The 26,030-nt window shown below is 41.1% G+C and overlaps 1 protein-coding gene across 1 annotated transcript in view; it reads left to right on the top strand.

Annotated features, from left to right (window-relative positions):
• NUP98 (nucleoporin 98 and 96 precursor) overlaps nt 1-26,030 on the top strand; it is a 66,660-nt gene that overhangs the window by 13,358 nt on the left and 27,272 nt on the right. The window contains exons 5-20 of the mRNA XM_065423453.1: nt 2,287-2,426; nt 3,634-3,741; nt 4,571-4,748; nt 7,268-7,434; nt 7,656-7,799; nt 9,148-9,232; nt 12,239-12,331; nt 13,039-13,179; nt 14,242-14,375; nt 15,769-15,956; nt 16,376-16,492; nt 18,030-18,337; nt 18,796-18,909; nt 20,144-20,282; nt 20,634-20,811; nt 21,352-21,516. Of these exons, the coding sequence (XP_065279525.1) occupies nt 2,287-2,426; nt 3,634-3,741; nt 4,571-4,748; nt 7,268-7,434; nt 7,656-7,799; nt 9,148-9,232; nt 12,239-12,331; nt 13,039-13,179; nt 14,242-14,375; nt 15,769-15,956; nt 16,376-16,492; nt 18,030-18,337; nt 18,796-18,909; nt 20,144-20,282; nt 20,634-20,811; nt 21,352-21,516 (2,399 nt within the window). The remainder of the gene's footprint in view (nt 1-2,286; nt 2,427-3,633; nt 3,742-4,570; nt 4,749-7,267; nt 7,435-7,655; nt 7,800-9,147; nt 9,233-12,238; nt 12,332-13,038; nt 13,180-14,241; nt 14,376-15,768; nt 15,957-16,375; nt 16,493-18,029; nt 18,338-18,795; nt 18,910-20,143; nt 20,283-20,633; nt 20,812-21,351; nt 21,517-26,030) is intronic.

Here is a 26,030-nt window from a genome sequence, read left to right as displayed (position 1 = left end):
TTATTCCCATAATACAAGAACTAGGGGTCACCAAAAGAAATTAATAGGCAGCAGGTTTAAAACAAATAAAAGGAAGTTCTTCTTCACGCAGCGCACAGTCAACTTGTGGAACTCCTTACCTGAGGAGGTTGTGAAGGCTAGGACTATAACAATGTTTAAAAGGGGACTGGATAAATTCATGGTGGCTAAGTCCATAAATGGCTATTAGCCAGGATGGGTAAGAATGGTGTCCCTAGCCTCTGTTCGTCAGAGGATGGAGATGGATGGCAGGAGAGAGATCACTTGATCATTGCCTGTTAGGTTCACTCCCTCTGGGGCACCTGGCATTGGCCACTGTCGGTAGACAGATACTGGGCTAGATGGACCTTTGGTCTGACCCAGTACGGCCTTTCTTATGTTCTTATGTTCTTATGGTTAAACTAGCATGAAACACATGGTTGAACCAATGGTGCAGATTCATTATGACAACTGTGCCTTCACTACCTTTTCCCTGAAGCTTTGCCAACAATAGCATTTACTGAGATCCACAGTACTCGGAGGTGAACTGCTCTGCTGTTTATATAATCTGGAGCTAGGACTCTGGGACATGGATCTCAAATACATTGGCTGATGTAACTGGACAAGCTGCAAACAGTAATAAGACTCGATCTTCCTATTGGATTCGTTTCATTTTAGTTTTTAATCCCTGCAACAGTGTTCTTTCTAGTACCGGAATAAAATCACTATTCAATCCTCTGGCACTAGCATGTTAGAAACTCCTGTTATGAAACATATAGCAAAAGGCTTCCTTTACAGCACAACACAGCTCCTGCAGTTGCTGCCACAAACTCTTCTGAGCCAGAGGAGTTACTCCTCGCCCCTGCTTCCCCAAGGGACCAAGCTAATTCCTGAACTGCATGAGAGTCACTTCCATTGCCTCTTGAATTAATCTTCTAGCGCATGAGCCGTGCACATAGCGCACAACTTCCCTAGTTGTGGTGCCAGGAGCAGAGTGAAACTGGCTAGGATTGTTACTCTTACGTTCTCCATTGCTTGGCAGTAGAATGTACTGAGCACAGGCTTGATCTTCTGCTATAGAGTACTGCTTCAGGGGAATGTAAATGTAGGGTTCCTGCATTGGTATGAATCCCCAGTAGCAATGTTTTTACTTATTCCACTGATGCTCCTTTAGTGCCTTATGAAAAGCTTTCACAGAATCTCTTGAAAGGTTCTAGAGCAGGGGTGGGCAACCTTTCAGAAGTGGTGTGCCGAGTCTTCTTTATTCATTCTAATTTAAGGTTTCGCGTGCCAGTAATACATTTTAACGTTTTTAGAAGGTCTCTTTCTATAAGTCTATAATATATAACTAAACTGTTGTTGTTTGTAAAGTAAATAAGGTTTTTAAAATGTTTAAGAAGCTTCATTTAAAATTAAATTAAAATGCAGAGCCCCCCGGACTGGTGGCCGGTGGCCAGGACCCGGGCAGTGTGAGTGCCACTGAAAATCAGCTTGCGTGCTGCCTTCGGCACGCATGCCATTGGTTGCCTACCCCTGTTCTAGAGGATCAAGAAGCTTGTAGGTAATACAGGGAGTGTTAAATCAGGAACTTGGGGAGTTTTCCAAGCAGGAGATGGTCATCAGAGAAGCAGGATGAAATCTGTGCCAGACAAGATTAAACTTGAGACCTGTTTTCTTAATATCATGGTAGTAGGTAGTTCTACATTATCTTGGATTAGTTTGTGACAGATACTTGATCCCACCTGTATTCATTGAGTCTAGCTGGTCTTTGCCACTGCAAGAGCATTGTTTGCATTATAACTTAAGGCAGCTGTATCACGGTCTCCCACAAATATGCATTCTGTTTGACAGACAATATAGTCTCTTCCCCAAAGAGGTTAACCTAAGTTAGGATCTAATGTGAAGAAATAGTAGCACAGTAATGGTTGGGGGTGCAATCTAAATAGCTAGACAAGGTCATATGGATATCTTGGTCTGTTTTTACATCCTTAACCACCGTTGATCTATAGGCTATATACATGACTGTCTCATGAAATCTATCCCAAGTTTTGTCCTCAACCAATGAAGTTGTGAGCTATTTCAAAGACATCTAAGCGGTATATGAAAGGAGGAGACAGAAGAAAAGCCTTTAAGCTTAAATGCATGGTTCTGAAACTTAACTCTGTCTCTCAAATCTCAGTACTCTAGTGTGGTTTGAATAAAATAATTGGGTTGTAGTTCTTAAAAAAACACACTTGGAAAATCTCAGATGACTTTCATTTTAGTATGGATTCTTTTTCTTATTTACAGACTTTGGAACAAGTACCAGCAGTGGAGGTCTCTTTGGAACCACTAACACTGCCTCCAACCCTTTTGGGGGTACATCTGGCTCTCTCTTTGGGCCAACTAGCTTTACTGCGGCTCCAACTGGGACTACCATTAAATTTAATGTACGTGCTGTTTATTTTCTTAAGGTCTAACTTCTGCTTACTGTAGGGAACTGTACATTCTGCTATTCTTTACTTTAAAATGTTGGCTTGCTAGGACCTGTGGAATAAAATAACTGATTCATAGGCAGTTGTAGAAGGCATGTGCGCTTCAGTAGAACTATTGCAGTGGAGGCAGCTTGTGCAAGCAGTTGTCCAGAAATAATTCACCAGCTTGCTTTGGTATGGAAAAGTCTTGAATTATTGTATGGGAAACATAGATTAACTTCTCATCTAGACTTGTTAGAGCTGCATAGACCTAGAGCTTGTGTCTGAATTCTTGCCAAACAGACTTTATTACTAGCTGTCATTTAAAATAGAATTTTCAGAGTGCTGATACATGTTAAAATTCTATTGTAATTCTTTTATAATCAAGACTAAATTCTTACTAATAGCAGTGGAGACTAAGCTTTGTTGGTATGTTAGTGGTATGTTGTCCCCTTTGGAGTCAGTGCAGCTCTAGAAAGATTAATTGAAACACCAAGAATCTTTCTAGATTACTCTTTAGGTTGAGGCCCCTTTAAGAGATGTCTGGAATAAATGACCCTGAAGATTCTATGGCAGTTGAGAAGTGAATGATGGTCCGAAAGAGGAGAAACTGCAAAAATGGGGTAATAGTGAAAGGTTTCAACCTCTGTCTGCCCTGGAGGGCAGCTGAGGACGCGGAGCATCCTGCCAAACACCCCTGTGACTGATCTTTGCAAACTTAGAGGGCTGAGAGTGCACCCAACATACTGCAGCAGCCTAATAGAAATGGAGTCTTTTCACTGAAACCATCTCTCAGGAAATGATGAACTTCAAAGGAATGGACAGAATAGTGAAAACAAACTTGAGCCTATGTGATCCTCCCTAGGATAGGGAGAAAGGTTGTTGGGGATAACTCTCAAAGGCTTTAGAGAACTATATCAGAAGTCTGGGGACATGTTGCCTTTAAAAATTACAAACTAAAAAGGCAAATTGCACTGAATTCTGAGAATTATTGGGGGGAATTTACTGTGCTGATTGATGTTGAAGGCCACAGCTACACATAGCACTGTGCTGCACTATTCCAGTGTCTGTACTAAATTTAGGCTTTGTATTTAGGCAGGATGTATCTGGACAGTAGACATTTACACTTATAAAAACATAGGTGGATGTGAAACAAATTGAGTATCTAACTCTTTTCTTGCAGCCACCAACCGGCACAGATACTATGGTAAAATCTGGAGTTAGCACTAACATCAGCACTAAGCACCAGTGTATTACTGCTATGAAGGAGTATGAAAGCAAATCCCTAGAGGTCAGTCAAATCAAAGATTTAAACTTTTTTGCTGCCTCCCTCACTAAGCTTTGGTCTTATGACTTGTATGGTATATGAGCATCCTGACATTAGGTCCATACAGTACATTAAAATATTTAATCTTCGGTACCTGCATCATTTTAATGATGTTGTTCTTTGAAGGCTGTTAACTTTCTAAAGTGATATACCTGTGGCAGGCTGACGTGTCATCCAGTAGAGCAGTTCGCTTTTCATTTGCATCAGCTGGGCTTTTAAATGCTTAACATGGCATCCTCTACAGATCTGAAAATAACTCTTAGACTATCTTGGGATGAAAGGGAGAAACATACTGTAAAGAACAATTCTTCCTCGTAGAGGGAATGAGAGGATGATTAGCATTTAGGGACTGTGGAGCTCTCTAGTAGTAGTCTCTTCGGGGTCTTCACTCTGAAAGCTCTTCACTTGAAAGGCAAATTGTTTGTAAAACTTAAACAAGTCTCCTAGTCAAAAGGCCCTGTTAACTTTACAAGGTGGGTCATTATTTATTTAAAAAAAAACAAACACTTTCACAAGCTTAACATGAACTAGTGGGTGCACTTAAGGAAACCTACCGTTAGAACTGGAATTAACTTAAGCATAGAATATTATCGAAACATGTAACCTCTCTAAAGTGGCAATAAACTTTGAATGTACCCTCTGTATATGTTGGGATTTTTTTTTTTTTTTGAGGGGGCGGCGGGTGTCCAATTTCTGAGCTTAGTGCATCTAAGAGCTACAACGCAATTGCTCAAACTTGGTTTGTCCCACATGTAATGACGGTGTAAAGAAAACTAGTGTGTTTTTTGGTTAGGAACTCCGTTTGGAAGATTACCAGGCAAACAGGAAAGGGCCCTCAAATCCAGCGGTAGCAGCTGCGGGGTTATTTGGATCCTCCACAGCTACATCCAGCGCAGCTACTGGACTGTTTGGCTCCTCCACCACTAATGCAGGTTTTTCATACGGACAGAATAAAACGGCTTTTGGAACCAGTAAGTGTTGACATACCTGCTAGCTTTACTGTCACCATAGACCTTGGTACTTAAGAATTCAAGGCTACTTACCTTTGTCCCACTTTGCTCTTAGGACAATTTACATTAGTAAACTCACTTTATACAACTAGATTATGACTATTATCAAACTTTGGTTGTTAAACACTTGTTATACAAACCTTGCATCAGTTCCTGCACCAATGTAATGTCTTTCGACAAATATTGAGAGGGGATCTGACATTACAAGAAAGCTTACAGTCCTTGTGTGCTATTAACAAAAAAATCATTGATAAATAGAACTCATTCATGATACTGGTAGTGTAATCAATCAAACACATGGGAGTGAAGTCTAGCCCAGTTCTGCCAACTAAATCAGGACAAAACCCCAATAGAAAATGTACTTAATGCTTGCAGGAACTTGCTTCCTTCATTAGAGCAAAATCAGGATAACTTCTGCTTCGTTAGATGAAAAAACCTAGCCTCCTGCTGCCCTCTTGGCACAAGCAGCATGTGTGTACCTCCATTGCAGGGGTCTATTGACCAAAGAAAATAACTGAAAACCAAGTGGAGTGAACAATCTTGTTCAAAAATCAGTGCTAGCCCAAAACTGAAATGTGTTAGTGGGAAGAACAGCTCAAAAATAGATTAGACTGGTAACTAAGTTGCAATACAGAACTTCTGGTAACATTTCCTTACGTTCAGATGTGCAATATTAGGGCAGACTTGTACAGGAACTTGTCACTTTACGTTGTAGTTCTGTTCCTGAAAAATGCGACTTTAAGCGAAGCGATGTTAAGCGAATCCAGTTTCCCCGTAAGAATTAATGTAAATGAGTGGGTTAGGTTCCAGGGAAATTTTTTTCACCAGACAAAACGCGCGCACTATACGTTTTAAACAATTTAATACTGGTACACAGTGATGATTGTGAAGCTTGGTTGAGGTGGAGGAGTCAGAGGGTGGGATATTTCCCAGGGAATGCCTTACTGCTAAATGAACTAGCAATTGACTGAGCCTCAAGGGTTAACTCTCACAACACTCTACAAGGCAGCAGGAAAGGAGGGAGGGCTGACATAGAGACACATCCTGTGTGTGAGAGAAAAAAATGCGCATTTCCTCTTTAAGTAGCTGACCCCAGGCTTAAGTACACTGCCTTGTTAATTAAATCAGCTTGCTGAGACCTGAGATGGCAGCTACTGCGGAGCTTGTGTGTGTGTCCCCTGCTGTATGGAAGATGGAGTAAGCAGGGTGCAGGAGCAGGGGGGAGGGGAAGACACCCTTACATTAGCCCCCTTCTTCCCCGTACAGCAAGCAGGAGTCTCTGGGAGCAGCTCCAAGGCAGAGAGCAAGAGTAGCACATGGGAGTGGGGAGCTGATAGGGGGCTGCTGGTCCACCCTGATTCCAACCACCCACCTAATTGATCAGCAACTTAACCTCGAAACAACGTTAACCGGGATGACTTTAAGTGAGGAGTTCCTGTATAACTATGAAATCAGTTACCATAAACTGAAGACGGAAACTACTGCGCAAACTTTGTTTAAACACCAGTGAATGCCTACCCCATCAAGGAGTAAGATCTTGCCCTTGGGCACATTTTAAGGTTCTTGTGGATTGGGTTAAGTCAGCCATCTTAGGGTATGGTTTTCATACACAGTTCAAAGCCTCCAGTGAGATTGGCCATACATTATTTTCTCTGTGTCCATGATGTCCCATGACTGGTTGGTCCAGAGGAACATAGCAGGAAAGGTCGGGTTGTGAGCACAAGAGACAAACTTTTATATGAGCTGGAGCTAGACTATCGAAATTATTGAAGAGATAACAATGACCGTGAACTTTATCACTTTCCAAACAAATTGCAAAACTCATTTCTTTGGATGTGGCTTGATAAGTTTTTGTTTGTGTGTACTTTCAGCACTTCCTGTCAGTCACACGCAAGCAGAACTAGTCAAGTTGTTTCTCCTAGAGGCTGAAAAACAATAAAAAATTAATATTTGGGAGACGTTTAGACAGTCCTATGTATTGGCAGCTATAGAAGTTGCTAGCTAATAGTAGACTTTGAACTTTGATATTGGGTGTCATCTGTAAGAATTGTTCCTTTTGCTAACCTTTTTTGGTTGCCTTTCCTCCCCCTATGCAATCAGGCTAGTCAGATGTTGGCACCACAATCCAATTGGTACAATACAGGTCCAGCTAACCATGTAAAACGTGTCATTGGTCAGTTAGATCTATGAGAGAATATTTATCACACTTGCAAGCTGTCCCTCGAGAATAAATCCCAGTATTTGTTTAATACTAGCACTGATGATCATAGGCAGGTTTAAAAAAAAAAATCACATCTAACAGGGTACATGAACCATTAATTTTTTAAATTTTGGATACAGTATTCATGACTTTCCACATGACACTGTTACTTGATTTTGAATTACTGGTTTGTGCATTTATCTTACTCGACTCCAGTGCATCAATTTGACTCCGGGCTCTAAGTCTGTAATCTGTACTCTCATTTCCTTGCCAATCATAGGTACAACTGGCTTTGGAACAGGAACAGCAGGGAGCCTTTTTGGTCAGCAGCCTCAGCAGACTACCAGTCTGTTCAGCAAACCATTTGGCCAGGCCACCACAACGCAGAACACTGGCTTTTCTTTTGGGAACACCAGCACTCTTGGACAACCAAATACAAACACAATGGTAAGAGAGTGAGAGCTAGTTGTATTTAAAGCTGTAAATCTTCTGTAATATAGGTTGGTGAAAATATATTCCATTCAGTATCAAAGGGTTTATCATGGCTTCTGATTATTAACTCTGATCTTCAGAGCTACTTATCTTGGCAATAGTCCAACAAAAGTGCTATAACTGTTCTTTGGTGGAGTAGATACTGGTCCTTTTTCAAACAAGATTTATGTTTGCAGGGTTTATTTGGGGCAACCCAAGCCTCGCAGTCTGGAAGCCTTTTTGGAACAGCTGCCAACACAAATGCTGCCACTGGATTTGGAACGGGAACTGGAACTGGGCTCTTTGGACAAGCCAACACAGGATTTGGTGTTGGCGGTTCGGTATGTCTGTACCTTAGTAATGAAATGGACTAAAGTTGTAAAAACTTCATTATTTTTAGAGGCCTGCAGCAGGTTTCTGTGCATTAATGTCCCCCTGCAAAGTAGTATGGTCTGAACCGTCAAGGTATTTCTAGTGACTTCATAAAATCACATTGCTTTTATAATTTCACTATAATCTCGGGGAACTAGAGCCTTAACTGTTATACTAAGGGTATAATATAAAATATATAGAATGAACACCGGTCCCATGGAGGTGCTGAGAATGTTATCGGAGCTGACAGGCAAATGGCTGGTATTGTCTAGACATGCTCAAGATCTGGAGTATAGTGTCAAAAGCACAAAGGTGCCCGAGTAATTGACCTATAAAATAATTGGTAGTGAGTCTTCACTACTGGGGAGATCAATGCTGCTGCAATCAATGCAGCAGGTGTCAATTTAGCGGGTCTTCCCTAGACTCGCTAAATCGATGGCAGAGCACTCTCCAGTCGACTCTGGTACTCCAGCTCCCCGAGAAGAGTAAGGTAAGTTGACCAGAGAGCATCTCCCATCAACGCAGTGCAGTGAAGTCAACCTAAGCTTCGTCAACTCCAGCTAAATTATTCATATAGCTGGAGTACCGTAAATTAGGTTGATTTACCCCGGTAGTGAAGACACGCCCTTAGACAAGACTAAAGTTGTTAGCAGAGCCAAACCACTTCACGTCTGAGTATCTTTGTACTACATATGACACAAGGAATAAAAACCCTATACATGTGTGGAAAAACTATTCTTATAAAATATCCTTAACTTCTAAAATCACTAGTTCACATATGAATTTAATTTTACATACTTTAATATATTGGTAATGAACTTTGCTCTAGCATTTACGTGCTAACACTTGACTTCAGGCCCTTGGGTTGCTAAATGAACCAAACTGTAGCAGGAGTAATAAAGAATCTTGAGTGCCTTAGCTCTACGCTTCTTCAGAGCATTTGTAGGTGCTCATAGTACTGTGATGGGCACATTATTTAAAATAAAAACTAATTCGACAGAATGCCAAATTCTGTTGGTGAGTTGGATATTGAACACATTGATGCTGACTTTTTTGTAATAGACTTGTTAAATTAGTTCAGCAATAGAATTCTTTTAATTCCATCTCACTGTAGCTGTTTCAGTGTTTTCCTGACAGCCAGCTAAACCAATGCCCAAGTTTTATACACACTAGATAATGGGCCACTGCTAATTTTGTATCAGGAGATTTTCCTTGGCAGCCTTAAATCTACCTTGTACATAGGTGCATTACAACTTCATTTCATAGTAAGTGTAACATGGATGTCAGAGTTTTAAAAGCATGTTGCTCTCCTTTCAGACCCTGTTTGGTAAACCTGCTGGATTTGGAACCACCACGACCAGTGCTCCTTCGTTTGGTACAACTACTGGCAGCGGGCTCTTTGGTAACAAACCAACCCTGAATTTAGGAACCAATACAAACACTTCCAATTTTGGTACATATAAGAAAGTGGGATTCAATCTCTTAAAGTTACACTGAATATACCACACACCAGGCTACTGAATCTTATACTAAATGATTGTGAATCTTAAAATTCTCAGGTAAGCTGTGCTTGATGCATATTGCTGAAGGGGAAAGCTTGAGGTCTTGGACATTGACTTGTTCCTCTTTTGCTTGTAAACTGATTTTGCATTCTATTTGTATGGGAATTTCAGGTTCAGTACGCTACTGTCTTCTTGCAGACTTCGTAGACAGTACTCTCTGAACCAGTTAAGAGGTAGATGGTTGAGTTTTAAAAAAATGCACCATTACTTAATAGCAAATACCACGTGGTGCATGTTGATTCAAACAATATAAAATTTATAGGCATGAATGAGAATACAATATACAAATTCTCCAAGAGGTTGTAAGGGTCAGGGTAAAACTTATTTTTTGTTGCAGTATCTAACTACTTCATTTATAGCTGAACTAGTAACTTGTTAAATACTGGGCATTTCATTAATGTTGGCTCCAAAAGTAGGTAAAGTTGAGTGAATAAGAGGGTTATTGTGTAAGATACCAAGTCAGTGATGTTCTCTTTTTAATAAGTCCCATGAAATCTGTTATCTTTTGGTTTTACAGAGCTGAGACCAAAGAAGCTGCATGCTAAAATTGAGAGAAATAGTTGCTTTAGAACTACTGAAATGCTGATTTATGTTGGCATAAAATCAGTGTGTGAAATGTAATCCTCTAAATAAATAAATTAATGGAGATATCCCATCTCCTAGAACTGGAAGGGACCTTGAAAGGTCATCGAGTCCAGCCCCCTGCCTTCACTAGCAGGACCAAGTACTGATTTTGCCCCAGATCCCTAAGTGGCCCCCTCAAGGATTGAACTCACAACCCTGGGTTTAGCAGGCCAATGCTCAAACCACTGAGCTATCCCTCCCCCCATCTCTCCCAAAAGATAGGTTCAGGCCACTGTCAAATGAGCTTTGACTGGACAGTCCAGCAGGCATGGGATGGATTTGTGCTGGTCAGGCTTAAAGGAGGGTTCTTTGTTTTGAGAAAAGGTCAATTTTAAGTCCTGTGTTCCAGCTTTTGTAGAAGAGTAATTGGCTATCATTCTGTTTCTGGGCTGCTGCTAATCTTGGTGTTGAAGCACTTGTGTTTTCTGAAGTGTATACTTTCAGTAGCAAACAATGTTGGCTGTAGCAAGCTTCATTCTTAACTAATCTGTGATACTTGCATTGATGCAGTTTGTAAGAGGATCGTACACCTCTATCCCGATATAACACTGTCCTCGGGAGCCAAAAAATCTTACCGCGTTATAGGTGAAACCGTGTTATATCGAACTTGCTTTGATCCACCAGAGTGCGCAGCCCTGCCCCCCTGGAGCGCTGCTTTGCCACCTTATATCCTAATTCGTGTTCTATTGGGTCGTGTTATATCAGGGTAGAGGTGTAGTTTGGTATTTTATTTCTGATGTTAGTGCTGTTACTCTCTCTGTTGCCCTTGCATGGACTAACCACCGCCTTTTTAATTGGATGGCTTCACAATCTTCAGTTTAACCGCTAATCTGCCTATTGTTAGATTTGGATTGCATTTGACTTAAATTAAAGAAATGGCATTGAACTGTGCACTCCTATGTACTTGAGTTGTGAACTGCTTCCTCAGTAAGAATCAGAGGTGTGTGTGTGTGGTATAAACAGTGTAAAATGGGACTTGTTTTGTCCAGTGGGGTTGAAGAAACTTAAAAACCATCTTGTTCTGCTACCACATCTAGATCCTTTCTGGTTTTCAGTAAAATCTGAAATCTTGATATCTGTAATTGAAACGTATCTTGGAAGGCAATACTGTTCTGTAATAGTGTTTTTTTGTTGTGCTTGAGTGGTGAATATCTATTACATTACTGTTAAAATCCTTTGCCATAGTTATCCTCTTTTGAGGAAATCTTAAGTGGCAAATGCCAAGCCTGCTCACTCTAAATATATTTTCTGAAACAAGACAACATAGATTTCACAGTCTTTCAAGTTTTTTCTCATGTATTCATTTGTGTTCAATATTATATATATAGACAACAGGATCTTTTCACGGAAGTTAATTTGCAGCTGCATATTCCCTACCTGATGATGTATGAACAACTACTGTCAATCTGTGGGGCTGATTATCATCTTAGACTATGGGTGGAAAATAAGCAAATGGAATTGCTTACAAACTTTTATGCAGTTGCTGTTTTTTAGAGGGGTGGGAGGGGGGTGCAGGATGCTGCAGCAAGGGAAATACAAACACCTATGTGCAGAACTCTAAATACTCAAATGGCTGAGTCATCAGTTGGTTTATAAATCCTAGATTTACCTCTCCTCTTCAGGTAGGCAGGATTTTGTGCAGTGTTTGGTTAGTCTTCAACCATCCCATCTTTTGTAGAGAGGAGTACTAATACAGAAAAGTCACCTTGTTGTGGAGCTCTTCCAGATTACCCATTAGCTTTTGGCTATTTGTCCCTATTTACTTACGCTTCAGTAAGAACTCAATTTTTTTTTTTAATGGCTGCTTGAAGGTATCTAATTGTGAAGACATGCTCTCACTTGGAGCACACTTGTCTTCCTACTGTGTCCTAGTTTGATTCTTTGCTCAGTGATGTCTGTCTTGCTGATGTACTGTCAAGGCTGCTTTTTCATTGGTGGTCTGTAATGATAATCCAGCCACTCTTCTCTCAGCCCAAACTTAGACCCTATCTAGATGTCACAGAAATGCTTTTTAAAACTCTAATGTGGCTTTAAAACACCGTTTCACCATCTGAAGGCCTTAAATTCTATTTGAGCTCCAGAAACATCATGTGAAGTTTATTGGGTGTACTAATGTTGGCAAAGTTGTCCTTAGCCAGGTAATGCTTGTTGGCTTAGAATCCTTTGCAGAGGAAGTTGAATGTTAACTTAAAAGTGGTGCACTAATTCTTTTGTACTCCTAGGTTTTGGTGCGAGCACTGCTGGGAATAGTATCTTCGGAAATAAGCCTGCAGCTGGAACTCTCGGCGCTGGACTTGGAACAGGATTTGGAACAGGTTAAAAAAAAAAAAAGCCTCCAGGGGATGGTGTGTAATACTGTGGCATCCATAATTGGGATTTCTTTCTAACTGTAGTAACAGTTCAGGATCTGTAGTGGCAGGTATTAGGAAAACCCAGAGACTGGACTGCCCCAGAGCAGAAAGAATGAAATTGAGTCTGCACTCTTTGAAACGTCTTTTTAGCACTCTGAGAGACATCTCTTCCTCCCCCTCCCCCCTTTCCCAGTTCATACAATACCTTGTGCAATAGAAGATATTAATAGGTATTGAGGGTTCACACAAGAATGTTATGCTGTCTAGTTAGCTACAAGTTTAAGAAATTTCCAGTACATTGTGGCATCTAGTCCTGTAACAACTTTCAACTCTCTGGTTAGTGAGCGTTTATTTATTCTGCTTAAACCCGATCTGTGTTGGAATTGGGCTTTCCTAATGTAAAGTGTTAGAATGGTAGGAGCTTACCAAGGGTTAATAGTTAACTGTGGTTCAGAGACTGTATAGGATTAGATTAATAATGTGATCAGAACAGGAAAGTATTCCCTTGACTTGTAAGAATCCACAGATATACTTACAATGGGTGCGGTAAGACTTCTTTTTGCAGTTCAACAGATGATAGTTGAGGGAATTCTTAAATGTGTGGACTAAACTTAATTTGTCTGCAAGCGCGTAATGGAACCTTCTGTAAACTGCTGCTGTCCTCTGTGTAGCTCTTAGTGCAGGGCAGACTTCACTATTCGGAAACACCCAGCCTAAATTAGGTGGAACACTGGGAACAGGAGCATTTGGAGCACCTGGATTCAATACATCAACAGCCACCCTGGGCTTTGGAGCTCCCCAGCCTGCTGTGGGTAAGAGTGCAATTTACCAAGTTTAGTTACTTGAATCCAAGGTAGTGGAACAGTATCTGTTGCAGATCCTGGGCAAGATAATGGAGTGGCTGATACAGGACTCTATTTAGTAAAAAATTCAAAGAGCATAATATAATTAATGCCAAATCAACATGGGTTTAGGGAAGATAGATCCTGTCAAATTAACTTCCTTTTTTAATGAGATGGCAGGTTTGGTTGATAAAAGTAATAGTGTTTGGAATATACTTACCCTACAAAAGTCTATTTGATTTCATATTGCATGACATTTAAAAAACAAACAAAACCTAGAACAATAGGAAATTAACATGGCAGACATAAGTGGATTAAAAACTGGCCACCTGATAGGTCTCAAAATGTAATTGTAAATGGGGAATCACTGAGTGGGTGTATTTTTAGTGGGGTTCTGCAGCGATTGGTCCTTGGCCCTATGCTGTTTAACTTTTATCAGAGGCCTGGAAAATCATCACTGATAAAGTTTGCAGATGGCCCAGCAAACTGCACGTTCTAATGTGGCTGAATGTGTACATCTAGGAACAAAGAATGTAGGTCATACTTAGGGTGACTCTATCCCAGGAAGCAGTGACTCTGAAAAATTTGGGGGTCATGGTGGATAATCAACTGAACAAGTGAATTTCAAGATGGTTGAACCTTCAGAAAAAGGTCTTGCACCAACATTAATTAGACTTTGAAGGGACACAGCATGCTGGTGTTGAAACTAACAAGTGCAGATAACCATTAAAAGGTTCTGCCAGGCCAAATTAGGCTCCTGGCTGATCTGCACAACTCCCTTCATTTTAGCTTTACACAGGTGAAACGGATTTGAACTTGGTAAATAATTCTGATATACAAGAAGGAATAGAATTCAGCTGGCTTTACAGGGCTGACAGTGGTAAAAAGTACTGTCACTGAAGTCAGCAGATACAACTGTGAATACCCACAGGGAACAGATCTGATAAAGAAGGGGCCACTTCTGGTTCCCTGAGATGAGTCTGAGTGCTAAATACATGGTTAGAAAAGATTAATCTCTCCAACTTTATCTAGCATTGACAGACCCAAATGTTTCAGCTGCCCAACAAGCAGCCCTCCAGCAGCACTTCAACAGCTTGACATACTCACCCTTTGGAGATTCTCCTCTCTTCAGAAACCCTATGTCAGACCCAAAGAAGAAAGAAGAGGTGAGAACTCAAATACTTCAGAACACATTTTTTGGATAAGATTGTGTTTATTGTAACTTCTATATATGGATTAGTTTTAAAAAATGAAGATACGAACATTTAGGGGCCCATTTTCCTAATATCTTAGTCTTTAGCCTGGGGTGTTGAGAAACTAAATGGTATATAACTAAGGCTCCATGTTTGTCACAGATACCATGACTTTCCGTGACCACCATGACTTCTGCAGTAGCCCCATGCGGCTGTCCCAGGAGCTGCCTGAGTAGCTCGGGTAGTCCCCGGGTCAGTCGCACTGGCTGCTGCTGGGGCAATCTCAGGGTCCCCAACCAGAGCAGCAGGAGTTTGGGTGTGGGGGAGCTTGGGGTTGGGGCTGCTGCTTACCTGCGGGGGGGGCTCAGCTCCCGTAGCTCCACATGCTGCTTCTGCTGCAGCCAGGCACCGCCCTCAGAACTGGGGCTTGGGGCAGAGCAGAGGCAGTGTGTGGAGCTCTAGGGAGCTGGGGCCGCCGCTTCCCAGGAGCTGGGTAAGGAGCCTGCCCCAGCACCCATGGTGCTTCCCTGGGTCGTGACCTCCTCCACAGCACTCCCTCTCCCCCCGGGCTGTGCCTCCCTCCCCAGCACCTGCGGTGCTCCACTCCGACCCCCATGGACAGGTCATGGGCCCGTGAATTTTTGTTTACTGCCCGTGACATGTCCATGACTTACTAAACATACCCGTGACTAAAATGTAGCCTTATATATAACACATACATTCTCACTATTTTATCTGCAACAGATAGCCGCTTGGGATACCTAACTGCATATATTGTGGTCATATATTACAGACTTCTGTCTTCAGAGATGCCAAGCATCTGGCATTTCCAATGAGCTCTGTGGGTGTAGTAGATGCTCAGAATTTCTAAAAATCAGGCACTTAGATAATTCACAGTTATAGATTATAAATCCATGTGTGTGATCTCATTGCAATTTTTTCCCAAATGTTATCATGTAAGATTCTGGCACTTACTTTACCAGTGTGGGGAAAACTCACTCTAAAGGAGCAGCAGTATTGCTGACATAGCTTACTAAGTAGGTCTGATTTTATTTCTTAAACAAGTGGTGGTAGTTTAAGCAAGCCACCTGCCAAAAGCACTAATCAGACCTCAAATTGAGCTAGCACTGTTGCTGCCAAATCAGTAGCCAAACAGAGAATACAGGGTGAATGTCTATAGTTAACTTGTCTTACAATGTCACTTCTGAATTCTTGTTTTTTAGTTTGTTCAGGGCAGAGGTTTTTTGTCCTGACAACAATACTGGTCTAACTTCTGTGAAAATAAACAAGAAAACGTTAATCCTGTTTAGACTTAAGTAGTTTGAAAATCTATTTTTTCGGCTACATGAGTTTTTCTTTGTCTCAGAGACTGAAACCAACTAATCCAGCAGCCCAGAAGGCCTTGACTACGCCAACCCATTACAAACTGACCCCGCGACCAGCAACCAGAGTGCGACCGAAAGCTTTGCAGACAGCAGGATCTTCCAAATCTCACCTCTTTGATGGGCTGGATGATGATGAGCCATCTCTATCCAATGGTGCATTCATGCCCAAGTTAGTTTTCTTTTCTCCTTTAGAAATGGCCTGTGTTCAGTAATAAAACATAGGCTTTAGAAAGCTTCCTGTTGTATGAGGTTGGCCTTTCTATTTAATATTAGCCCTGGAAGTCACTTCATCTCTCCTCTGAAGTGGTGTGGTGGTAAGGCGGACTCAGTGTTTTTAAAAAACATCCCCCCTCCCCCAACCCCCCCATCAATTGGAATAACAAACTGACACCTCATACCCCTCTTGCTACCATCTGCTGGCAAAGACCAACAGGACTTGGCAGTAGTTATGGCATTGTCATGACAGAATGCTAGCTAATGTGGCTTAAAGTTGGCTTAAATATTCTCCCACCCCTGGAACTCTTAGGTCAAAAGTATGGCTCTCATGTGCTACAGATCACGGAGAACTGTTGCTTTGGTACATTTTAGGAAGAGCATCAAGAAGCTGGTTTTGAAAAACCTCAACAGCAGCAACTTGTTTTCTCCTGTCAGTCGTGAAGCTGAAGATCTGGAACCTCCATCTGAGTATCCAGAGAATGGAGAGCGGTATGTTTATATGTGACACAGCTGATTATGCCGCTATGAAACGGTATTTAATTAATACTTTCTCCTAAACAAATCTATGAAAAAAGCTCTCTAGAATCTAAATCTCTACAGTGCATAACCCTCTTGCTTAGAAATAAGCTCATAGCTATTTGTGGGATCCACTAAGTTTTCAGTAGCTTAACAGTACTATGAGAGCTGTTTATAGACCTCTTTGCAATGCTGATGTCATGGCAGTAGGTATGTTTTAACTATCCGAATAAGAATATGGACTGATAACAAATAGATTTTTGTATGACTGATTTTTTCCATCTAGTTGAGACTAAAATTCTTAATTGTAAAACAAGCTGTTTATAGAGGGACTTCAGGTTCTAGGAGGTTAACAGAGATGTTTAAGCAACAAAGATAATCAAGTTGTGGAACAGCTTCTGTACTAGAGAGGTCTATAAAATCATGAATGGTGTGGAAAAAGTGAATAAAATGTTGTTGTTTACCCTTTCCCTCAGTACAAAAACCAGTGGTCGCCCATTGGAATTAATAGGCAGCATGTTTAATACAGGAAATACTTTTTCACACTGGAGTATATTGCCACAGGATGATGTGATGGCCAAAAGTATAACTGGATTTAAAAAAAACTAGATAAGTTCACAAAGGATAGGTCTATCAATGGCTATTAGCCAAGATCAGGGATATTACCCCATGCTCTGGGCAACCCAAAACTTCTGACCGCCAGAAGCCGTGAGAGGAAGACGGGTGGATCTCTGTAAATTTATTCTTTTCTGTATGCTCTCTCTGAAGCTCTGGGTCTGGCCATTGTTGGAAGACAGGATGCTGGGCTAGATGGACCACTCCTCTTACACAGTATGACCTTTCTTATGAACAGTACAGGCTTCCTCACCAGTATATCAATTAGAGCTGGGCAGGAAACTGTTTCCCATCCCTGGAAAACTTCCAAGCTTTTGGGGGGAGGGGGGGGGGGAATTCCCATCCAGACCTGCAAATAGACAATCAAAAATGTTTGGTTCAGGTCAGGTCTAAATATCCCATTTCAACAATTTCAAAACACTTTTTTCCAAATCTTTTGAAACAAACTTGTCATAACTGACCCATTTCCACAAATAGTTTCAGGTTCAACAAATTATTCATTAGAAAATGCCAAACATCTTGTTAAATTCCTGATCAGCTCTAGTCTCCGTTCTCACCTGGAGTCACCACCTAGTAAGGATTAGGGAAATACACTAGCCATGTGCCCACTCAATCTATATTGCTGAGGCTGCCAGTTGTGAACTAGGCATCCCCACCCTAAGGTTAGCTTGATCCTTTGGGCAGCAAGACGTAATCAACTCTAAACCCATTTTCCCAAAACAATATAATATATGTTCCAGGCACTAATGTCTAGTGTTACATGTGGAGGTACACTGCCACACAACAGGAAGAATCTGGTGTGCCCTGTTATGAGATGAGAAACAAATGTGTTGTAACACGGACACAAGATTTCTTCAGAAATGAATGTGTTTGAATGGCTTCATTCTTTCTTTAGGTTCAACTTCCTATCCAGATCGGTTGATGAGAACCACAGACCAGAGGGTGAGCGAGAGGAAGAGGACGATCACCATGAAGTGACTAGATTTTACACTAACCCCATTGCCAAGCCCATCCCACAGACCCCAGAGAATGCAGTGCACAAACACCAGAATAATGTGGACGATACCATTGTGGCTCTGAATATGCGGGTTGCCTTGCGGAATGGCCTGGAAGGCAGCAGTGAAGATGCTTCATTTCATGATGAGTCACTGCAGGATGACCGAGAAGAGGAGAATGAGAATGTATATAGTCTGCACCCAGCAGGTCAGATTCGCACTGCTGTGTGGTGCTGCTCTATCTTTAGTCTTACTCCTTCCTGATCCTTCTCTTGCTTGTCATTTGACCCCCATCCTTTGCTTTATTTTTAATGTATACTGCCCTTGAATAATTTCCAGCTTTCTCTCCACCAAATGCCATTCCTCAAAAAAACAAATCTTCCTACCTTCTCCTCTCCCTCTTACCCAAGATGTTCCATGTTTTTATCTTACCTTAGATAAGATACTCAGTGCATGGAATTTCTCACTGTAAAGTAATATAAACTTGACACTGTTAAGAGGTCTGTACTCTGGCTTCTGTTACTTTATTGTTTAGTTACATTGTACTGATTCCCAACTTCTGTTTATGGCCCCTCAGCTGTCCTTCAGTTTTCTTGGCAAATGATTAAGAACATTTCTGAAGTTAGTCTTGTCCTCATCTGTGTGCTCAATTATTTTCTACTGTAGGAATTGTTCTAACAAAAGCTGGCTACTACACCATCCCGTCTATGGAGGATCTAGCCAAACTTACCACTGACAGAGGAGAGTGTATTGTGACTGATTTCACTATAGGTCGTAAAGGTGAGTATAGAATCATTTTGGATATGTGTTCTCCTGCCACCAACTCTTTTTAGAGCTTTAAAGCCTGGGCTTTGTATTTTTTCATAGAATATCAGGGTTGGAAGGGACCTCAGGAGGTCATCTAGTCCAACCCCCTGCTCAAAGCAGGACCAATCCCCAGACAGATTTTTACCCCAGTCCTCTAAATGGCCTCCTCAAGGATTGAACTCACAACCGTGGGTTTAGCAGGCCAATGCTCAAACCACTGAGCTACCCCTCCCCCCTATCATGAATGTAAAATCGCTACTTTGCTTGGGAAATTCATCATCCCTAGGTGACAAAAGCTTTATAAAAATTTTTCAAATTGGCTGCACTCTCAAGCTGCATGAATTAGGCTACACAGTGAAACTAAAATCATAGCTTGTAAAATTCCAACACCTGGTATCTGAAAAGAACAACATTTTCAATAGTTCTTCAGATATTGAGGGTAGCTTAGGTCCAAAACTTGGACTCAGTATTTTCCATAGAACTGTCTAGCTCAGCTTTATTGGCCAAGCTGAGTGCTATTCATTACTTGTTCACTTCTTGAGCTTCAAACTGGATTTTTACAAATCCAGTTATAATACCATGATTATTGGAAAATGGAAAGATTTGAATACTTAAAATCTGACATTGTCCCTGGACGAAATCATAACTTTGTAATTCTCAATGAGTGTTTGGGAAAAGATAGGTGCTGATCACAGATGCAGTATGAGCGGCCAGGTTAGTACTACTATCAAAAACCTTATGACTATATAAAGGAATTGAATGTAAAACTAGTTTGGTTATACAACTACTTGGGGTCAGTCTTGCTGTTGTATATGCACGTAGGATATTGTGTGCAGTTCTAGTACTTTGAATTCAGCAAGGAGACAAATTAAAAATAGAGGATAGGACCACCCAGGAGGAGTGACCAACTTAAGTGGTCTAGAAAAGATACTTAAGGGCCCAAATTTATTACTTTGAGGGAGCAATGACCAACAGACTGTAACTATCATCCTTTTAGAATGGAAAAAGATAATAGTAAAACTGCTCAATTACTTGTTGTCAGTGGAATGGAATAACGAGTTTGAATGGCAATTTAAGGATAGTTCAGGTAAGATGAACAAAATGTGAATACTTATATTGGAGAGTTTGCCACTGCACTTCTCCAGGGTGGTATTACAGCATTTGCTATTGGAGCAGAAGTACAAGTTGTGTTTGGTTTACTTTCCAGGTTATGGATCAATTTACTTTGAAGGAGAGGTAAATCTAACTAACTTAAATCTGGATGAGATTGTGCACATCCGCAGGAAAGAAGTTATTGTCTATCCTGACGATGATCAGAAGCCACCTATTGGTGAAGGTTTAAATAGGTAATTCAAACTTTTCATGTGTTCTCTTTGGGAGGGTGGGAGTAGCCTGGTAAATAGGTTTACCAAAATCTATCACCCTTATTGTCATCCATATGGGTCTCTTTCTATTTTAGCTATCCCAGCAGCCCGCAAATCTAAACCCTTTTTTCAGGCATGCATTCAGGTTATTAATCTTGGACAAAGCCTACTGGTCAGTGACAATAATGTTTCTGAACTAAAGCGTGGTACATGGCTTTTTCAGTGTTTGAGCCAATGCTTGTGGTTTGTTTTGAACTCGATGTAAACTTTTTTTGAATGCCTCGTTTCAAAGCTCAGTGATCTCATGCTCTTCCATGGTCTACATTTTAACAGACGAGCTGAAGTTACATTGGATGGAGTTTGGCCAACGGATAAAACATCTCGCTGCTTGATAAAGAGCCCAGAACGACTAGCAGATATCAATTATGAAGGCAGACTGGAGGCTGTATCTCGGAAACAGGGAGCCCAGTTCAAAGAATACCGTTCAGAGACTGGTTCTTGGGTATTCAAGGTAATGTTCACGGTTACTCATCGCTGACTGCTCATAAACTGTGTGTTACAAAAAGATCTGGGTGGAACAGAAGTCAGAATCCCTGATTAAACCAATAGCTGTCAATGCTGTAATTCCAGTGCCTTTATTCAACAGGTTTTTTTTATACTTGTTTAAGGTTTTAAAGTGCTCTTCCTGATCCATTTAACTCATGAATTGTAGTACTAAAGTTTTTCAAGTAATTTACAGATCATTCTGATTGTAATAGTCACAATGTGCAAACTGTCCAAAATAACTCCCAGGTGATTTGTTAAGAACTGATCTCACATATATGTGGTGTTTTATACAAAGATTGAACTCCCTCAGAGTTCGTGTATGCTTCAGTATGCAGTTACTCATTAGAATATTTAAGGGGAGACTTTCAGACCCAAGGGGCAGCTAAACACCCAGCTCCATATGAAGTCAGTAGTAGTTGTGCACCAACTCCCATCTGTGCCTTTGAAAAATCTTCCCCATGTCTGTATCCCTATTAGCAACACTTTGGCTTTTCTCATTGTACAGGTGGCTCACTTCTCTAAATATGGCTTGCAAGATTCTGATGAGGAAGAGGAGGAGCATCCTTCAAAAGTGGACGCAAAGAAGTTAAAAACTGCCCAAGTGCCACCCCAGGGGCAGCCGGTGCCCCAACAAATGGCTCTAAATGGCAAGCCAATGCCTCCATCTCAGGTAGAAAAAACAGTGACTTGAAGTTATCCATAAAATGAAGTTTGAGGAATAGCTATTTGCCCCAAGACAGAGCCGTTACTATTGCAAATGCCTTGGAGACAGAAGAACGCAAAGCATTTTTAGAACCGAGCTTACTCAAACTGGGGTGGTACTTCTGGTCTCCTACAGGATATTTGCAAGATCTATGTATACTTGGCGTGCTCTCCCTTGTCCTCACATCCTTTGTTTGAAATTAGCGTTTTTGTTGATGGTATCTTGAGTTTTTTTGGTAATCTGATCACTTCTACAAATCTGGGATCTAAACAAGGATATGGCGCATTTGCACTAACTGTGGAAGAAAACATGGTTTTGTTAATATTCTCAAATATGTGCAATATAACTTGCCAGTCATGCTGCCTCCAGCACCTAAAAACAAATTGCTTTGTGCATTAGGTTTTTAGATTGTCTGCATCTTCAAACCTCATTCTGCATGCGAACTTGTATTCTGGTATTTTAAGAATGTACTCTACTTTTATTAAAATAAGATCTAAAGTTTTTACAAGTTTGGCTATACAACTAATTTCTTAAAATGTATTGGAGTGGGGTGGGGTGCGGTGCAATTGTTGCATTCTGAAGTTTTTTGTTCCAATTCATTATTGGGTCATAGTATATGTCAGGGGTCGGCAACCTTTCAGAAGTGGTGTGCCGAGTCTTCATTTATTCACTTTAATTTAAGGTTTGGCATGCCAGTAATACATTTTAACGTTTTTAGAAGGTCTCTTTCTATAAGTCTATAATATATAACTAAACTATTGTATGTAAAGTAAATAAGGTTTTTAAAATGTTTAAGAAGCTTCATTTAAAATTAAACTAAAATGCAGAGTCCCCCAGACCGGTGGCCAGGACCCGGGCAGTGTGAGTGTCACTGAAAATCAGCTCGCGTGCTGCCTTCGGCACGCGTGCCATAGGTTGCCTACCCCTGGTATATGTATATACTTGCCTTCTAGGAAGATGGCATTTTATCCAATTCTTGGCACAAGCCTATGTAGCTACATCCTAAATGTTGAATGGTTATAAGCAATTGTCAGATTTAAATGAAAATGGAACACTTTTTTTTTCCACTTTCCCTATCTAACATTGGAAAAAACACTGCCGACAGTAAACTAAATTACCGTATATACTCGTTCATAAGCCAAATACTTTTGGTAAAAAAGTGACGCATCAAAGAGCGGGGGTTGGCTTATAAACGGGTCTACACCAAAATTTGATTTTAAACTCTATGGAATCTTTGAATTGAATATCTAATACGTTGTTGTTTTGTTTACCTGGAGCATTCGCAGGCACGGAGCCCCATAGCTCCCAGTGTCCACGGTTTGGGAACGGCAAACCGTGGACACTGGGAGCTGAGGGGCTCCGTGCCTGTGAACACTTCAGGTAAACAAAACATCCAGGCCCGCTAGTGGCTTAACCGAACGGGCCAGGAGCCAAAGTTTGCCAACCCCTGAAATATAGGGTCGGCTTATGAAAGGTCATACAGTTTTTGCTATTTTTACTTAACCATCTGGGGGGGGGGGTCGGCTTATAAACAAACGGGCTAATGAACAAGTATATATGGTAGATCTTGGTGTTAATGGAGAAGAAAAGCATTTTATAATGGAGGTGTTCATGGTAATTATACAACCAAGCACTTATGTCAAAAAAATTGTCAATACAAAGTAGGGCTCAAGTTGAATGCAGAATGTAAAGGCCTTGAGCAGGATTCTTGGTGTCCAATCCTGCAATCCAGTCCTTGGTGTCCAACCTATTGCTATTTGTGTTGACGTAGAGGACTCGGTCGTATGCAGGAGAGCAGAATAAAAGGATGCCAATCCGTAGCTCCCGAATTGCATTTTTAAGGGAAAGGCTTTTGTTTCAGGTCATAAGCAATTTCGATATTCCATTCATTAGTGAAGGCAGATCTCCAGGCTTGCAGTTCACTCAGGCATGAACAGTGAGCGTCTACTTGGCATGAAGCCAATATGCATGGTGTGCTTTTCTGTAGGTCATGGAGGAATTGTCAGCATTGGCCAATGGTCAAGCTTTTAGACAAGACATGGTAAATAGTCCTTTTGCCCCTGGTTCTCCTGCTGCGATTTTTGTGGGTAAGGAGAGGCAGTGAACTTGCACAGCCTAGTGAAGAACAGAATGAGCCCCTTAGCAAGAAGTAACTGGCATCACATCGGCTGTGTGTGGGGAAGCCTTTTAAAGTGCACACTTACCTTCTGCTGACAATCCCTCCAATCTAGTCTTATTCCTTTTTTGTGCTGGAGACCCTCAGAAAACTGAATTGGGAATGCTTTTCTGCCTAGGGAAGGTTAATATCAGGTCCCTGGAGAAGTGAACCATTCAGACTCTGCACTCTGTCAAAATGCAGGGTATTTGGCCCATGAGGGAAAGTTCTTTTCGCATCAGCCTCCCTAAGTATAACTAGCACTGATGGCTTTCAGGAGTCAGATGACAAACCAACTCTGCTTGTCATACAGGTAAGGAGGCACCAGAGGTAGGAGACTGGCAGAGATGCAGCAGTGCTGATAATCTGGGCACAGCACCATGTTATAGCTATCAATGGCACATCTTGTGGGACTCCTGTCTTTAGGCAGCCAGGCTAAGCTTTCGTACTCTGCCCCAGTAAAAGGACCCTGAAGCACTGAAGGCTGTGTTTTCACCTTCTGTCTTGGTTCGCTGGTCACTTAAGTGCAGTTTGTTCTGGTAAATCAAACTCCTGAAGCACTTACATTTCTGAAAAAATACTGAACTGGATGTCTGGAAAGGACTAGTCTTATAGGTAGGGGTGTGTGTGTGTGTGTGTGTGTGTGTGTTCGTGTTCCTATTCCCTCCCCTCACCATCCCCAACAAAAACCCTCAAATGGGAAAAACAAGGAAATCTGATTTTGTGAATGTTCACTTAACTATTCTTGTGGGCATCCCATAGAAATAACTTAACTGTTATTGTGGGCTGCCCTTTTCTGTTAGGAGCCAAGATATGGTGTACCTCTTTGTATTTTGTATTGTTGCTGTAGGTTTGGATGTTGTAAGGGGCAAAAAGTTGCCCAGACTTAATACAGAAACATCAGGAGACTATATAGTATGGATTTAAAACTCATCAAATGGTTGATGTGAAGAGCCAGGAAATACGATGCATTTATGGTTAAGGCAAAGGTTTAGATCGTAGATCTAGGTTCTATTCCTAGTGCTGCCCCAGTCTTTGTGGTTATATTTCTGAAATATTTTTTAGAATGAGTTTATATCTGTTCATTGGCCTTGAGTAAAGTTTCTCAGTGTGATGGTCTGATTTTCAGGTTCTGGTTTGCAACAGTTAAGTTGTGTTCTTTCTGGCTTGTGCATCATCGCAACTAAAAGATTCTGCACCTGAAATAAACTTCATCTGATGCAAAAGAAGGATCAGAATCTAACTCTCCCTTCCATTAATGCATTGGTTCAACAATGTGAATGCAGTAAAGGAGTAATATCATGTCAGGTCAACTGCTATGACTTGAAATGCACAGAGTAAAAATATGCAAGTCTTAGTAAACTGGCTAATTCTGATTGCATCTTGTGTGCTTGGTATAGTGGCTCCTTCGCAGGGATGTTGAAGCTTAATTCTTCGTTGTTTGTAAAGTGCTTTAAGGTCCACATATGGAAGGTGCTATGAATGGTACAAGGTAACTTACTTTACTAAAATCCCCAGCTTTTGGATGGGTCAGTGAAACTTGTGCTTTTGATCCTAAACGTACTTAATTTTGCAAATCTTATTAGCACGCTGTAAATACCTGGTCATGATTACTGCTAGGAACTTCTTAATAAAAACAAAGTATGTGGCTGCCTGCTGTTACAACTTCAGTTTTCAGCGTGGTAGCCATGTTAGTCTGTGTCAGCAAAAACAAGGAGTCCTTGTGGCACCTTAGAGACTAACAAATTTATTTGGGCATAAGCTTTCATGGGCTAAAACCCACTTCATCAGATGCATGCAATGGAAAATACAGTAAGCAGTATATATATTATAGCCCATGAAAAGATGGGAGTTACCTTATCAAGTGGGGGGGTCAGTGCTAATGAGGCCAATTCAATCAAGGTGGACATCACCCATTCCCAATAGTTGACAAGAAGGTGAGAGTATCAACAGAGGGAAAATTACTTTTTGTAGTGACCCATCCACTCCCAGGCTTTATTCTGGCCTAATTTGATGGTGTCCAGTTTACAAATTAATTGCAGTTCTGCAGTTTCTCGTTGAAGTCTGTTTTTGAAGTTTTTGTTGTTGAAGAATTGCCACCTTTAAGTCTGTTATCGAGTGTCCAGGGAGATTGAAGTGCTCTCCTAGTGGCTTTTGAATGTTACAATTCTTGATGTGTGATTTGTGTCCATTAATTCTCTTGCGCAGAGACTGTCCGGTTTGGCCAATGTACATGGCAGAGGGGCATTGCTGGCACATGATGGCATGTATCACATTGGTAGATGTGCAGGTGAACGAGCCCCTGATGGTGTCGCTGATGTGGTTA

This window comes from Emys orbicularis, chromosome 1 (genome assembly GCF_028017835.1).
Source record: "Emys orbicularis isolate rEmyOrb1 chromosome 1, rEmyOrb1.hap1, whole genome shotgun sequence".
Taxonomy (NCBI): Eukaryota; Metazoa; Chordata; order Testudines; family Emydidae; genus Emys; species Emys orbicularis.
The sequence above is the reverse complement of the archived record's forward strand: the minus strand, read 5'-3'. Positions and strand labels throughout refer to the sequence as shown.